This window comes from Balaenoptera acutorostrata, chromosome X (assembly GCF_949987535.1).
Source record: "Balaenoptera acutorostrata chromosome X, mBalAcu1.1, whole genome shotgun sequence".
NCBI lineage: Eukaryota > Metazoa > Chordata > Mammalia > Artiodactyla > Balaenopteridae > Balaenoptera > Balaenoptera acutorostrata.
The window spans coordinates 121,705,115-121,720,418 of record NC_080085.1 but is presented as its reverse complement, the minus strand read 5'-3'; the positions used below and the strand labels follow the sequence as shown (position 1 = coordinate 121,720,418).

At 47.9% G+C, this 15,304-nt stretch overlaps 1 protein-coding gene across 1 annotated transcript; it reads left to right on the top strand.

The window, feature by feature from the left end:
• Positions 1-3,916: 3,916 nt before the first annotated feature.
• On the top strand, positions 3,917-12,014 carry LOC103013184 (melanoma-associated antigen B10-like). Its single transcript, XM_057537705.1, has 7 exons — positions 3,917-4,025; positions 5,820-5,920; positions 8,134-8,182; positions 9,412-9,529; positions 10,322-10,390; positions 10,847-10,994; positions 11,331-12,014. Exons 1-7 carry the CDS (start codon positions 3,917-3,919, stop codon positions 12,012-12,014), a joined length of 1,278 nt encoding a protein of 425 aa, XP_057393688.1.
• Positions 12,015-15,304: the final 3,290 nt, after the last annotated feature.

Genomic DNA, 15,304 nt, shown 5'->3' with positions numbered 1-15,304 from the left:
TTAAAAAAAAAAAAGAGTTCTATTTTCTACCCACTGTTTTTGAGAAAATTCCATTACTAAAGTAATTTTCGGGAAAAAAGAAAACTAACTTTTCAAGACCTTTTTCTTGAGGCTATCAATATATAAATTCCATGATTCCTTCATTTCCCAGCTTTCATAGGTTTCTAAGTTTACTCTAGAACATTGACAGGTAAACATTGAGATTGATACAATTCCTAGGTTAGATAATGGTTGATGCTAATTACTTCAAGCAAGAGTGTAATCTGACTAGATGGAAGCAGTTACCATAATCAATTTCTGTGTTTACATTCGTGCAATCGTGTCTTTTGTGTGATACTCAACTTAGGAAAGATTATAAAGTTAAAATAATTATGTATTTTATTTAACAATTCAAATGCAATGGCAAATCAAATGATTCAACAACAAATATTTACAGTGCACACTCTGATCCAAGCAATGTACAGACACTATGGATACAGTGGGAGACATGGCATGGTCTATAGAGATAGACAAGTAAACTGTCAATCACATCTTGAAAATTAATTTGATGATGAGAGGAGGAGCATAGAAGGGGTATGGGAGTACAGAGAAGAACACCTAACCTAGCCTGGACTTGGGCAGGTGTGGGATGAGGACAAGATACATTATTGAACACTGTTCTATATCAATTTAGATATGATTTTTCTCATTTAATCTGTCAACATGGTATGCTTGTCCTGGGTTTAACTGCCCTCAGATTCACCCCTCACTTGTCCTCTGCTCTGCCCTATAATACACACAGGCTGAATCCTACAGTCTGCAATTCTTAGGCTGGCCAACATTTTGCTGCCATCTGGGTTCTGCCAACAGGCAGACTAACAGGATATTAAACCCAGGAGGATGGAACAGCCAGTTTTTCTCCTTCTTCCTCTGCATCAGGCAGTTTCCCCTTCAATGGCTACATATTTTCCATGGTTCCAGCCCCATCAGATTGATCCACCATGGCTCCAGATCCTATTGAACCCAACACGTAGGCTCCAGTAACACTATCTTCTCTCTTTGTCCTTCCAGCCTAGAGGTGGGAACGACTTCTTTATGTTGCCAATTATAGGGTTCCCCAACTGTCCCCTGTTTAGCTTCTCCATCATTTTCGTAACCAATTCTCTGCTTTAAGTATTTATCATGGTTTCTATTTTCCTGGACAATCCCTGACTGTTACATGTGTGGCCAATTATAGTGACAGATTTTCTAGTATTAAACTTCATCACATTCCTGGGATAAACCCAATTCTGTCACCAACAGTTAAATATGTTCAAGTTTCTTCTATAATTAATTAAAAAACAACCCCAAACCCCCCAAATACCTCTGGATCCTGAAACCTCCAAATAACACTATATATCTCTCATATTCTTCATATCCTAATCAAAAATATTTTTTACACTCCTAGCTTTTGTATGTATTTTGAAAAAATTCTAATAATATAAGTAATCAGATGATATATTTATCTTTACCTATGTGATGCAGCCCAAGCACTACTCAGAGGGAAATATATAGCCTTAAATAGATGTATTAGAAAGTAAGAAATGTTTAAAACATCCAAGCCATTCAAGAAGCTAGGGAATAAATACCATGTTAAACCTAAAGAAGTAGAAGGTAGGAAATAATGAAGGTAAATGCAGAAATAATGAAATGGAAAACAGTAGAGACAAATAACAAAAGCCAGTTCTTTGAAAATCTTGTAAAATAGACAAATTTTAAAAATATGATTACTGAAGATAAAAGCAGAAATAAACAATATAACTTAAATCAAATTGTACAAAATATAGATGCAGAAGAGGTTTAAATATTATAAGAGAGCACAGCAAATATATTACACCTTTCCCTCAGGATAACCAAATGATGTACCAAGAACAATTTCCACATATTATAGGGGTATTTCAGCTCTAATAAACTAAGAAGGAATGAGAGAATAAGAAATGATCATTCTTCAAGCCCTAAGGGATTAATGGATAATGGTCATCAATGACTGCCAGCATCAGCACAAAGAGAGATAACCAGACATTATGTACCCTCCTATTGGAAGTACACAGCATCACCTATGGAGTAGTCTTGCAAAACATAAAAAAAAATACAAAAAAAAATCTGATCAAGTTTCTACCTCTAACTAGCAATGTAAAGAAGTACAGGGGGCTGAAGAACATGTTAAAGGACACCGAAGTGTTGCAATCTGCAAAATCCAGACTATGGGAAACAATATAGAACACAAGACCTGTGTATGTGGTTTTTAAACAATAAAAATCAATTTCAAAGAATAAAGGTGATGGGGGGAAACTGTAGATTAAAAATAACTTAGGGGACATAATAAAAAATCCCAATGTATAGCTCATAATTGGGCACCAATTGAAGGAAACCAATTAAAAAAAAATATATATATATGGCCATTAGGTAATTGTGAAATATAACTGGATATTTGATATTAATGACATTTAAATTTTTAGGGTTGATAATTGCATTGAGTTTATAGTTTATAAAAGAGTCCTTATCTTTTAAAATGCATACCAAAATATTTAGGGGAGAAATGGTGCAACGTCTTGGATTTGTTGCATTATTCAAGCAGCAAAGATTGGTGGGGATGGTGGTGGATGGAGGTATAATTAGAACCATGTTGGCCATGCATTGATGATTGTTGATGCTGAGTATCAGGTGTATTGGGTTCATTACACTATTCTCTCTACTGTTGTGTATGTTTTAGAATTTCTATAATAAAAAGTTTTTATTATAAATATCATGTCATTAAATATGAAATCCTAAGTGAAATAGACCACTTTTTAGAAAAAAAAGATCAAATTGGTTCATAAAGAAATAGAGAATTCCAATTGAACCATACAAACTGAAACTGTTTTCAAAGCTTAAGCCATCCTTAAATGCTCCAGGACAAGCAGTTTGAAGGCCCATTCTATCAAATGGTCAGGGAGGACCAAATCACCATGTCATGTAATCTCTTCTAAACCATATAAAATGATGGGCAGTTATTCCTTAATTCAAAAACCAGATGAGGACTCCCCATGAAAATAACACTTGAGCCAAGCTCACTCACATGGCAGTAAATATCCTAAATAGATTAATAGCATATTCAACACAGCAGTGAATTAAATGAACAAAGAGACTGTGTCTGAGGAATGAAAACACGATTTAACATTAGGAGATACTTTCAATTGTAATTCCCTATATTCACAAATTTAAAGAGTGTGTTAGTTTAGGACTTCAACGTATGAATTTTGGGGTACACAATTCAGCTCACATCAAGAGAAAACCATTCAATTGCATCAATGGGTACCGAAAAAAAAATCTTAAAAAATTCATTACAAGTTCATAGGAATTCTTTTAGCAAACTAAGATTACAAGGGAACTTCCATTCCCCCAAATCTATAGCAAACATACTTTAATGTGAAATACTAGAAGCATTTCCATTAAAGTCAGGGAAAAGATATAGATACATGCTATCATCTTTACCATTCAAAAAAGATACTGGAACACAAAGTCAGAGCTGTGGATATCAAAATAAATAAGAGGTATGAATACTGAAAAGAAAGATATACTATTTGGTGATAATATCACCTGTGTAGAAAATTCTAAGGAATAAGCGTGTGGAATATTCAAATGAGTAAGAAACCTCAGAAAGACAGTATAAATTCACTATAGCAAAAGCCAGAGCCTTGTCACATAAAAGCAATAACTAATTAGAACATGTAATAGAAAATATCCCATTCACGACAGCAATAAAATCCAAAAATTACCTTAAAAGAATCATCACAAAAATGTATGAGATCTTTATAGAGGCAACTATAAAAGTTTACTGATAGATCCAGGTAAAATAAGTCCCAGATAAACAGGGCAGTATATCATACTTATTGATGGGATACACATCATTGTAAAGATGTCAATTCTCATTTACAGATTTAGTGCCTTACCTGTAGCTGCTAAGGTGACAATCAAACTTGGGCAGCTGTCTTCTCCCAAAATCAAGCCTGGAAAAACCACAGAAGGTAGAATAAAAAAACCCTCATAAATACACATAATAAAATCTAAGTGACAAAACATGAGAAACCCCTGGGGAAGACTGAGGACTGTGTTGAACTTGTGTTTGGGGTGAGGGAGTTCTGGGGCTAAGACAGATTGGGGAGAGTTTGTAGACTGTAACAGAAGGAAGATGACAGGATAGGGAGGAACAAAGTTTAAAAACTTCTGCTCCTGCTTCATTGTAGTAATCTCAGGCTGCACCTAAGACCCCAGATGCCAGTATCCCTGGAGTAATGTCAGGAGAGCAGGAAAGATGGGTTGATTTAGCCAGTATGACTCGAGTCTGCTAATAATCACTTGAAACCACTCTAGTGGGTAAAGGGCCGGTCTTTTTAAAAAATATATTATTTAAGCAGAATAAAAAAAGTGGACTAAAAGTGGGATAGTGAGTATCACAATGAATCACCCACAGTAAGGTAGGTATTCACGAAATACACACACACACAAACACACACATTCTACATATATACCTGGCAGAGATACACAATGTACAATATATTTCTTACTATGAATGAGGGTTATAAAAAAGAAAATCACCTCACTGGACAACGCAATGTTAGATAAGCTCAAAAGAGGCAGGACATCCCATAATCGCAACTCTTCAGCCTCTTCCATGTAGAAAATAATTTGTTTTAGAACAAAGTTTCTAAAATCGAAGTCTGGCTGGTGAAGAGACCCACTGGGAAGTTGGGCTTCTTCTCTGTCATGGGTGCTGCTACTCTTCCACACAGCAACTAGCCTGGAACCTGAAACCATGCTTTGTAGGAGTTGCACTTGAGCAAATGGTCAGAGATGGCGGAGAGGGGTAATTTCCCACATTGTATTTAATTGACACCCAGGATACAAGATGAGGACTCTCAAAGAGGATTGAAGGGTCCACCATTCCAGAACAGAGGGTATCCCACAGAACCCTGCTTTACTGCTGATGTCAGTCCTGCGAGACTCCAGGCAGGGGTCTCAGGCTGAGCAGCCCTGTTCATTTCCAGCTTGGGGGTCTCAGGAAGGTGGAGGCCTTGGTCTGGAGGTGGCAGGCATAGGTCAGTAGAGGGAGGAGTCCAGATCTTGCCAGTTGTCAGGTAAGGACTTGAAGGAGGATTTGAGGGCCTAAAGCAATTGGCCCCAGCCCTGCCCTCTTTCCGTGGTTAGCCCTGGGAAGCCCCAGGGCATGGTCACTGGATGTGGTCAGAAGGGAGGGACAGGTAGACACTGTCATCATCAGATCACCACCAGACATCAAGGTGAGGATCCTGAGGGAGGACCACATAGAAGCCTGCTGCATGGGGCTTCCCTGTTGGCCCAGTGGTTACGAATCCGCCTGCCAATGCAGGGGACACGGGTTCAAGCCCTGGTCCGGGAAGATCCCACATGCCACAGAGCAACTAAGCCCGTGCGCCACAACTACTGAACCTGCACTCTAGAGCCCGCGAGCCACAACTGCTGAGCCCGAGTGCCACAACTACCGAAGCCCGCGCACCTAGAGCCCGTGCTCTGCAACAAGAGAAGCCGCCACAATGAGAAGCCTGCACACCGCAACGGAGAGAAGCCCCCGCTCGCCACAACTAGAGAAAGCCCACGTACAGCAACGAAGACCTAACGCAGCCAATAAATAAATAAATAAATACATTCATTAAAAAAAAAAAAGCCTGCCGCAGACAGAGGAGGTACCACAGAATACAGCCCTTTACTTGCTTTCAGCCCTGGGAGGCCCTAAAGCATGGTGGCCAGATGTGGGGTCTGCTGACTTCCCATTCGGGCATCAGAGAGAGGTGAGGACCTTGCTCTGAGGGGCCCTGTTTCATGTAAGGAGAGGGGAGGGGGCCCAGGCCCTGGCAGGCATCCAGAGGAGGATCTTGAGGCAAGACTGTGGCGACCCCTTTCCCAGACAGTGGGGGACCCACACGAAGCCGCCCGCGCAACCAGCATGGGACACCCGGGGCAGCGCACCCCTCCCCCACGCCCTCTTTGGAGGGGGCGGTCTCGGGGAAACGGGGACCTTGGACCGAGGGACGCATCATCAGGTCAGCAAGAGGGAGGGCCCGTACAAGCCCTGTCGGGAGTAAATATAAATACTACCTCGGACAAGTCTGCGGGTATGCCTACAATCTCAGAGCAGGAGGGTAGCTTGCCTGCCTCTGCCCTCCGCAGCCGTGGCACGTCGTAGCCGACATAACGTTCGCTCACTTCTTCCTTGATGCCCTCAGGGAGCAGCGGCTTGTTCTGGAGCCCACGAGGGAAGCAGCCCAGGCAGTGCTGGAGTCAAGGTGAGGACTCTGAGCCAGAACTGAGTGGCTTTTCCACCCCAGCGCAGGGATCCTGTCAGCGCCCTGAAGAAAGAGTGAGAATCCCGTCAGCGCCCCGCCGAAAGAGCGGGAAGCCCGACCCCCACCCTGCCCCTGCTCTCATCCCTGGGAGACCCCAGGCAGGGTCCCTGGGTGTGGCGTGTCGAGATTAGCACCTCAGGAGTCTGCAGGACAGGAGGCTGTCTCTGAGGCGTGCAGACTTAGATCAGAAGAGAGAGGATTCCTAGGCTCTGCCAAGCTTCTAGGTGAGGCCCCTGAGGAAGGAGGGAGAGGCCTCCACTGCAGAGGCTTCGCCCCGCCTGTGCTGGCCGTCCTGGAAAGCCGCCGGCACAGGCCGTCAGCTGTGGCGCTTCGGGCGCTGTCGGGAGTCTGAGGGACGCGGGGCTAGTCTGAGGGCTCGCGGGCGGGAGGAGCCCCAGGCGTTGTCTGGTGTAAGGGGAGGACCCAGAGGGACGAGAGGCCCACCGCAGGGGGTTCCGCCGCACGCTTGCTGGCCGCTCTGAGAACACGCAGGCAGGCTTTCTGGGCATGTGGTGAGGCTCGTTAGTGGGGACTGGACTGGGCAGCAGAGGAACGAGCCCAGGCCCCGCCGGGCGGCAAGGCGAGGGTCCACAGGGAGGAGAGCGGCCCTCTCAGCTGCCCTAGACGGGCCCCTCCGGCCCGCTCTAACCCTGCCGTCCTCCTCGAGGCCCCGGGCAGGGGCCCCGGATGTGAGGTGCCTGACTTCCGGTCGGGGGCTGAGGGAACGAGGCGTTGTCGGTTGGGGCCGGTTTGGGCCAGTTGGGGCCCGTGGCGCGGACTTGGGTGGGCGGAGGCAGAGGCCCTAGCCGGCCGGCGCGGAGGTGAGGACTGGGAGGAAGGCCCGAGGGCCGCTCTCCGCATTCCCCCGCCCGCCCTGCGCGGCGCCCCGGGCAGCCCAGGCCTGGCCTCGGAGGTGTTCTCCCTGGGCCTCCGTGTCAGGAGCGTCGGGGCCCGGGGCCCTGTCCGTCGGGGCTGGACTCGGGTCAGAAAAGGGGGGGTCCCGGCCCTGCCGGCTGTTAAGGGGGACCCTCGTGGAGGACCGAGGGGGCCTCGCAGTCCGCACCGGGGGCCCGTGGGCGCCCGCCCCGCCCGGCTGGCTGTCCGCCCTGAGCCGACTCGGGCGGGGCTGTGGGCCGCGGGGCCCCTCTCCGTCTCCTGACGGCTCTGCCTGGCGCCCCGGGGCCGTGGTGGCCGTGGGCTGAGGCGGCGGCCTCGGGTCAGAAGAAGGGAGGGGGGCGGGCCCCGTGGCGACTGCGTGGGAAGCCGTGAGGATGGACGAGGCCACCTTCCGCGGACGCGGAGCCCCACGAGCTCCCCCCCGGGAGGGCTCAGTGATGCCCCCTCGTTCCCTCAGGACGCCGTGGGGTTGGTCTCCGGGAGAGACGCCTTTGCCTGAGGGCCGACGGCAGCACCTTGAGGGGGGACGGGAGCTCCCCCGCCACCGAAGAGATGGCGTTCAGCCCCTGCTGTCAGCCCTAGGAGGTCCTGGCAGGGGTGGCAGGGTGTGGCCTCTCGTTACTTTTATCTGGGCGTTCTCAGGGGAGCGAGGCCGGAGACCTGAAGGGGCAGGGACAGCTCGGCGGAGGGAGGAGCCCCAGGCTTTCCCGGGCTCAGATTAAGGACTGAGGGTCCCCCGTACACCAGGACAGATGGGGCCCAGCAGTTCTCTGCCCTTGCTGTCGACACGGGCGAGCCAAGGATGGTTACTGGATGTGGGCCGCGGCTCACTCTTTTTCTGGGGGGTTCCCGGCCTGGGGAAGACCTTGGTCTGGTGGGCGTGCCTGAGTTCAGCAGCGGGAGGAGTACCGCATGCTGCCAGGTGTCAAGATGAGGACCCTGAGGGAAGATTTGCTGGACCTCCCACCCTGGGAGAGGGGTCTCCCAGCAACCTGCCCCTGCTGTCAGCCCTGGGAGGCCACATGGCAGGGTTGCCAAACGTGGCATTTATTGACTTCCACTCTGGGAGTCTCAGGGAGGTGAGACTTTTTCTGAGGGCTGGACCTCAGGGTAATAGAGAGGACCGTGAGGGAGGATTGAGAGGACCTCCCTCCCAGGTAGGTTTGGCCTCTGTCTGCCCTGAAAATACCCATCTTAGAGAGAAGGGGCCCCAACCCAGCCCTGCCCCTCTTGTCAGCCCCAGGAGACCACAGGCAAGGTTGGCCAGATGTGGCATTTCCTGACTTTTGCTGGGGGGAGGGTCTCAGAGAGGTCACAGCGTCGGTCTGAGGGGTCCCAGGCTCTATCAGAAGTCAAGGTAAGGACCACTGGGAGGCCTGAAGGCCCCCTTTCCCTGAAAAGAAGGATGCCACAGAGTCTCAGCGCTGGGAGGATCAGAGTAGAGGTGAGCAGATGGGAGGAACTGTCCCTTCTGCTGCAAGCTCTGCCAGGGGTCAGGGGGATGGAGTGTCTCAGGGAGGTAAGGTCTGGGTCGGAGCAGGAAACTTCAGGTCAGCAGAGGGTAGGACAGGCCTTGCCAGGGGTACAGATGAATACCTGGAACGAGGAGAGAGTGCATTCCCCACGCTAGAACAGACCCCAGGCAGCTGTGGCTGGATTTGGTGTCTTTTTACTTTGTCTGGGGTGTCCCAGACAGGTGAAGGCTTTGCTCTGAGCTGATGACACCAGCAAAGGGGGGAGTCCCAGAATCTGAGGAGTCAAGGTCAGCTAAAGGCCTTGAAGGAGGACTAAGGTTACCCCCTAAGACAGACAGAAGGGGTCTCACAGAAATTCCACCCTGTGCCCACTGTCTGCCCTGGGAGGATCCGGGCAGGAATGCCCAGATGTGGTGTACCCTCACTGCCTGCAAGGGGCGCATGGAGGTGTCCCTGGGAGGTAAAGCCGTGGTCTGAGAAGGATGATTTCAGGTCACCAGATAAGGTGGGCCCAGGCCCTCCAGGAGTAAAGAATACATTGAGGGAAGACAGAGGGAACTCCTTATCCCAGAACAGAGGGAACCCAGCCCCTGCTGTCAGCCATGCCAGACCCCAGGCTGCGGTGGCTGGATGTGATGTCTCTTCACTTTTGCCTTAAGGGTCTCAGGGAGGTGAAGGCCTTGGTGTGAGTGAGAAGACAGGTCAGCTGAAGGAGTCACGTCAGGTCGGAAGAAAGAAGAGTCCCAAGCTCTACCAGAGTCAAAGTAAGGACCCTTGGTGAGGACCAAAGGTACTGCCAACCCCAGAGAGAAGGGACCCCATAGAGTCTGGCTATCTCCTGTCCTCAGGCCTGGAAAGGCTCAGGCAGGGTTGGCTGTATAGGTATGCCCTCACTTTCTCCAAGGCTGAGAGAGGTGTCTCAGAAAGGTGAGCTCCAGCCAGCAGGGGGTAGCCTAGGCCCCGTCAGGAGTAAATATGGATAACATGAGGGGGCATTGAGGATAGCCCCACCACAGGACACATGGGGACCAGCTCCTGCTCTTGGCACTGGGAGGACATAGCAGGGGTGGTAAGATGTGGTGCCTCATCTTGGTCCATGGGTTCTCAGGGAGGCGAGGTCCTCGTTCTGAGGAAGTGGCGGTCTGAGGGGAAGCCACATCAGGTCAGCAGAGGGAAGACTCCTAGACTCTGCCAGAGTTTAAGGTAGGGACCCTGAGTGAGGCCTCGGGGCACACCCTCGCCCGAGGACTGAAGGCATACCCAGCTCTGCCCTTCCCCTGTTGTCAGCTCTGGGAGGCCCTGGGCACAGTGGTCAGATATGGTGGACCCTCACTTCCCTCTTGGTGGTCTCAGGGAGGTGAGGGCTTGTTCTGAAGGGGCCAGAGTCAGGACAGCAGAGGGAGGAGTCCCAGAACCTACCAGGCATCAATGTGAGGAATGAGGGTAACACTCAGCTAGGAGAGAGGGGGAACCCACAAACTTCATTCAGCTCTTTCCATTACACCCGGGAGGTCCTGGGCAGGTGTGGTCGAAAGTGTTGCCCCTTCACTTCCTTCTCATCTGTTTAAGGAATGTGACCTCTTGCCTTAGGCTAGCAGAGGCACAGGAGGAGAGGGCACAAGACTTGTTAGAGGAAAGGTAAGAACCTTAGCATGGAGGGGATCATCCACTCCCGAACAGCGGGGACCTCACAGAACTCGGCCCCTCCTCGCCTGTCAGGGGCTTCAGGAACCATGAGGTGAGGGCCTTGGTGTGAGGCACATGTCCTCAGGTCAGCAGAGCAGAGGAAGCCCAGACAGTACTGGGAGACAAGGTGAGGTGCACACCCTGAATGTCTGCCAGGGACCCCACAGTGCCTGACCCACCTGCCCACAGTCAGCCCTGGAAGCCTCGGGTTGTACTGGTTGGCTGCGCCCTGAGGAGCTTTCTCACATCTTCCTACAGGTTCCTAGGGGACAAACTGTCCAGGGAGACAAGAGCTCTGTGAGGCCCTAGAGCACCCCCTAAAGAGGAGATCTGTAAGCCAGCCTTTGTCAGAGCTGCCAAGGGTGCATTTCTGTGCTGAGGCTGCTGACCGCTCCCTCTCTCCCCCAGGCCCGTGGGATCCCATCTCCCACCATCCTGCTTACACTTCTACCTGCTGCCTCCAACAAGAGTCATCATGCCTCGCTCTCCAAAGCATCCGTGCCTCACATTTGAGCCTGGCTTTCAGACGCTAAGTGACGTACAAGGCCTGCTGATAGTACAGGTTCCCACAGCTGAGGAGGAGGAGGAGGAGGAGGAGGAGGAGGAGGAGGAGGAGACTGCCTCTGTTTCCTCTTGCTCTTTCACTTTCTCCTACCCCTCCACTTCCCCCCCTTCCTCTCCTCTGCTACTGGGCGCCCCAGAGGAGGAGCAGGAGGAGCAGGAGCAGGAGGGGGAGCAGGAGGGGGAGCAGGAGGGGGAGCAGGAGGAGGAGCCTGCCACTGAGACATTGGGTCCTCCCCAGAGTCCTCAGAGCTCCTTCTCCTTCATGTCACGGAGCACATCAGATAGAAGCTCCAGCATCCAAGAAGAAGAGGGCACACGCTCTCTCTAGGCCTCAGTAGGCACCAGATCCTTGCTCAGAGAACTGCAGGATGAAAAGGTGGCTGATTTGTTGCATTTCATGGTCCTCAAATATCGACTGAAGGAGCCCTTCACAAAGGCAGAAATGCTAAAAGTTGTCGGCAAAAAGTACAAAAACCAATTTTCTGTGATCTTCAAGAAAGCTTCTAAGCGCCTAGAGGTGATCTCCGGCATTGATGTGAAGGAAGTGGACCCCAAAATCCACTCCTATGTCCTTGTCAACTCATTAGACCTCACCCATGATGAGATGCTTAGTGATGACCAGAGCATGCCTAAAAATGGCCTCCTGGTAATCATCCTGGGTGTGATTTTCATAGAGGGCAACTGTGCCCCTGAGGAAAACATCTGGGATTTCTTGAATATGTTAGGCGTGTATGCTGGGAGGAAGCACTTCATTTTTGGGGAGCCCAGGAAGCTCATCACCAGAGATTGGGTGCAGGAGAATTATTTGGAGTACCGGAAGGTGCCTAATAGTGATCCTCCACGGTACGAATTCCTGTGGGGTCCAAGGGCCTATGCTGAAACCAGCAAGCTGAAAGTTCTGGAATTTTTGGCCAAGATCAAAGGAACTGACCCCATTTCCTTCTCATACTGGTATGAGGAGGCTTTAAGAGATGACGAAGAGAGTCGGGGCCACAGTTGGCCCCTTGGATAGTACTACTGCCATGTTCATTGTGCAGCATTCCTCAGCAGTTTCCGACCCAACTGAAGAATGAGTGCAAATCTTCACTCTGTGCTTGGAGAGGGCAGTCAGGGTTCTAAGTAGAGGAGGGTCGGGGTCAGGCTGGGGAGAACACACTGTGCAACAACTTTGTGTTCCTGTTCTGTATGGGTGACTTGAAAGTTTATCTTTTTTTGTTTTCCTTTTGGTATTTTTTTCAAATGCTTTTCCTTTAATAGGTTTATTAACTTTAGAATCTGTTTATAAATGATATTGGTCACATTTATTGCTAAACATCAGATTTAAGAATAAGAGTTTTGATATTTTGCAAAACAAGTTGGGGAACCTTCCATCTTATTTTGTGATCCGGAACAAGATAACATGGCATTGGAATAGGAATTTTCTTGGAAATGTGAAAGAACTCAGCAGACAATAGAGAAAAAAATGTAAAAGCTGGTTCATTTTTGGATTCCCTTAACTACTTTAGTGTATTGTTCCATAATATGAAAATATATACCTGGACTTGCTTGGCTTATTCAAGAAAGTAGGAGTAATCTTAACAAATCTTAATTTTTTGATTCCCTTAACCATTTTAGTCTATTGTTCAGTAAAATTAAAGGATATATACTTGGATTTGCTTGGTTTATTCAAGAAAGTAGGAGTGATCTTAATCTTAATAAATAAACTCACTGACTCATTTATTCATCAAACATTAACTGGATATTTTCTCTTTGGAAAGCACTGTGTTAATAATGGAAATTCTAGGGTAAGCAAGACACACCCCTACCCATAGAAGGGTAGAGGTTAGGAGCAGCAGTCATATCAGGAAGATGGTGAGATGTCCTCCATCATCTAAAGAACAAGTAAAAGAGGAGTGAGGAGGTGGGACTCCAGATGCGAGCAGTCGAGTGGAAATGCCCTGAGCTAAGGCAGTTTGGGGCTTTGAGAAATGGCAATTCCTTCTTTGGGAGTTCATTTTAAATTAAGCTGTGAGTGGTGGCAGGGGCCAGACTCTCAGACTGTGTGTTTTAGAGGTGAGAGAAGAGCCTGGAATGGAAAATTGCTTAGTAGTTACTTTTGGATCAGGGATAAACCAGAGGGAAATCCCTGCCTGGGGCAGGTATGAGAGCTACCCTGAACTCTTGTCCCAGTGCAGTTAATACAGTGCATGAAGGTGCTCTATACATATCATCTGCAGTGATTTCTTGAGAATAGGGTGATACTCTCTTGAGTTGGTACCCAGAAGCCACTAGGCTGACACTCCTTTCCCTGGCCTAAGAGAGCCAGAGCCAACTCTGTTAAAATCACATTAAAGGTAGGTTATCTTGAGTGTAATTAGGCCAAATCTAAGCAAGGTCTAGGCTTTGGTGGCAGTGAAATGAATGAAAATAGTATTTTAGATGGATGAATACCTGGGAGAGAAGGAAGGAGTTAGTCTTTCACTTAAATTCTAAGAGCTTTGAGTTATATCAGCTGTGGAAGACTAACCCATACCCCAAATTAATATATCCTCTAAGAGGAAAAATTTAATGAGTTTTGTGAAGCTGCATTTTTGCCTGATTTGATTGAACTGTGTACTATTTGAGACGTCCTGGATAAAAAAAAAATCCCAGAGGAGAGGGCAGTAAGATCTGGGGACAAAAAAATACTAGAAATAATTGCCATTCATTAAACATCTAATAAATGCCAGGCACTGTGCTAGATGCTTTTCATACTTTGCATACATTCCAGCAGTCCTACAAGACAGGGCTTATCAAACCCTTTTTACAGAGGATGCATCCAAGGCTCATAGTGTTAGTAATTTCCCCAAGATTATACTGCTAGTAAGTGACAGGGCTGAGACTAGACCATGGTCTGAATTCATCTAGGGCCCACGTTGTTCCCACTCCTCCTAGCCCAAGGCAGGTCTGTCTTCTATTACTCTTCTCAGTACTGTATAATATCTCTCAGGTGACAAAAAGAAGGACCATGTGATGGTACTAAAAGCGGGCGTAGAGAAGGAAGGGGAAATGAGAATAAAACATAATTTGGGGATTGTCTGAGCTTTATTTACCTAGGGTCCTCCTGCTTAGAGACCTAGGATACCCTAATAGCTAACTCTACCCAGGTGCTGCATTTGTGTCCAGTCCTAGCAATATCCTGACTTAGAGCATGCTTCTCCTGATCTTCCCCAGTGTGCCCTCCTGTCCAACTCTGGAACCTGGCCTGCTGGCTAGCTCCTCCCTGTCTCCTCATCTGAAAGCTGTGCCCTGCTCCCAGTGGACAACCCAGAAGCACCTGCCTTCCCCCTAACATAGAACATTCCTACTCCCTGCAGAAGTCCCCTGGCTGTTCCATCTGTCACTCTGGAGCCCTAATAGCAACAGCCCCTTCAACTTAAAAGTTCAAATTGGAAAGCTCAAATAGATAGTGTTGTTTATACTGATCTGTAGTGAGTTGAATGGTGACCCCCAAGATATCTATCTATCTATCTATCTATCTATCTATCTATCTATCTATCTAGGATATATATATCCAGATAGATATATCCAAGTCCTAATTTCCAGTATCTGTGTATGTGACCTTATTTGGAAATAGTCTTTGCAGATGTAATTATGTTAGGAATCTTGAGATTATCTTGGATTTAGGGTAGGCCATAAATACAATGAATGGTGTACATATAAGAAAAAGGAAAGGGAGATTTGACACACACACACAAGGGGATATGAAGAATGGAGGCAGAGATTGGAGTGATGCATTTATAAGGCAAGGAATGCCGAGGGTTGCTGGCGATCACCAGAAGGTAGAAGAGAGCCACGAGATGGAGCTCTCCTTCAAGGTCTCCAGATAGCCCTAGGAAGCCAATACATGTTCATTCCCCCTAGGTGTATTTAACAAACTCTCAAAGTGTTTTGCAAATGGGCTTGTTAGTAGAGTCTGATTTGGCACATAATCTACTGGCTGGTGAGATATAACTCTGAAGTTAGATACATTATTTTTGAAACCACCCTAATATTTTCAGTAGGATTTTAATGGGATGTCTTTTTGAAATTGATCGCAGAACACATACATAGATGGATGTGCTTATCCATGTGGTTAAAATCAAAGCCTTCCTCATAAATGATAGATAAGGAAAGACCGTGGAAATCTCTGTGTAATCAAAAGGCTCCAGAGGCTAAATTCTTAAAATCTTTGTAGTCCTTCTAGGAGGTGAAAATGGTTCCTTAGCAGACATGCTAGCTTTGTTTAAAAATGAAAAAACATCATTGTTAGGAACTGCATGTTTGTGTCCCCCACAAATTCAT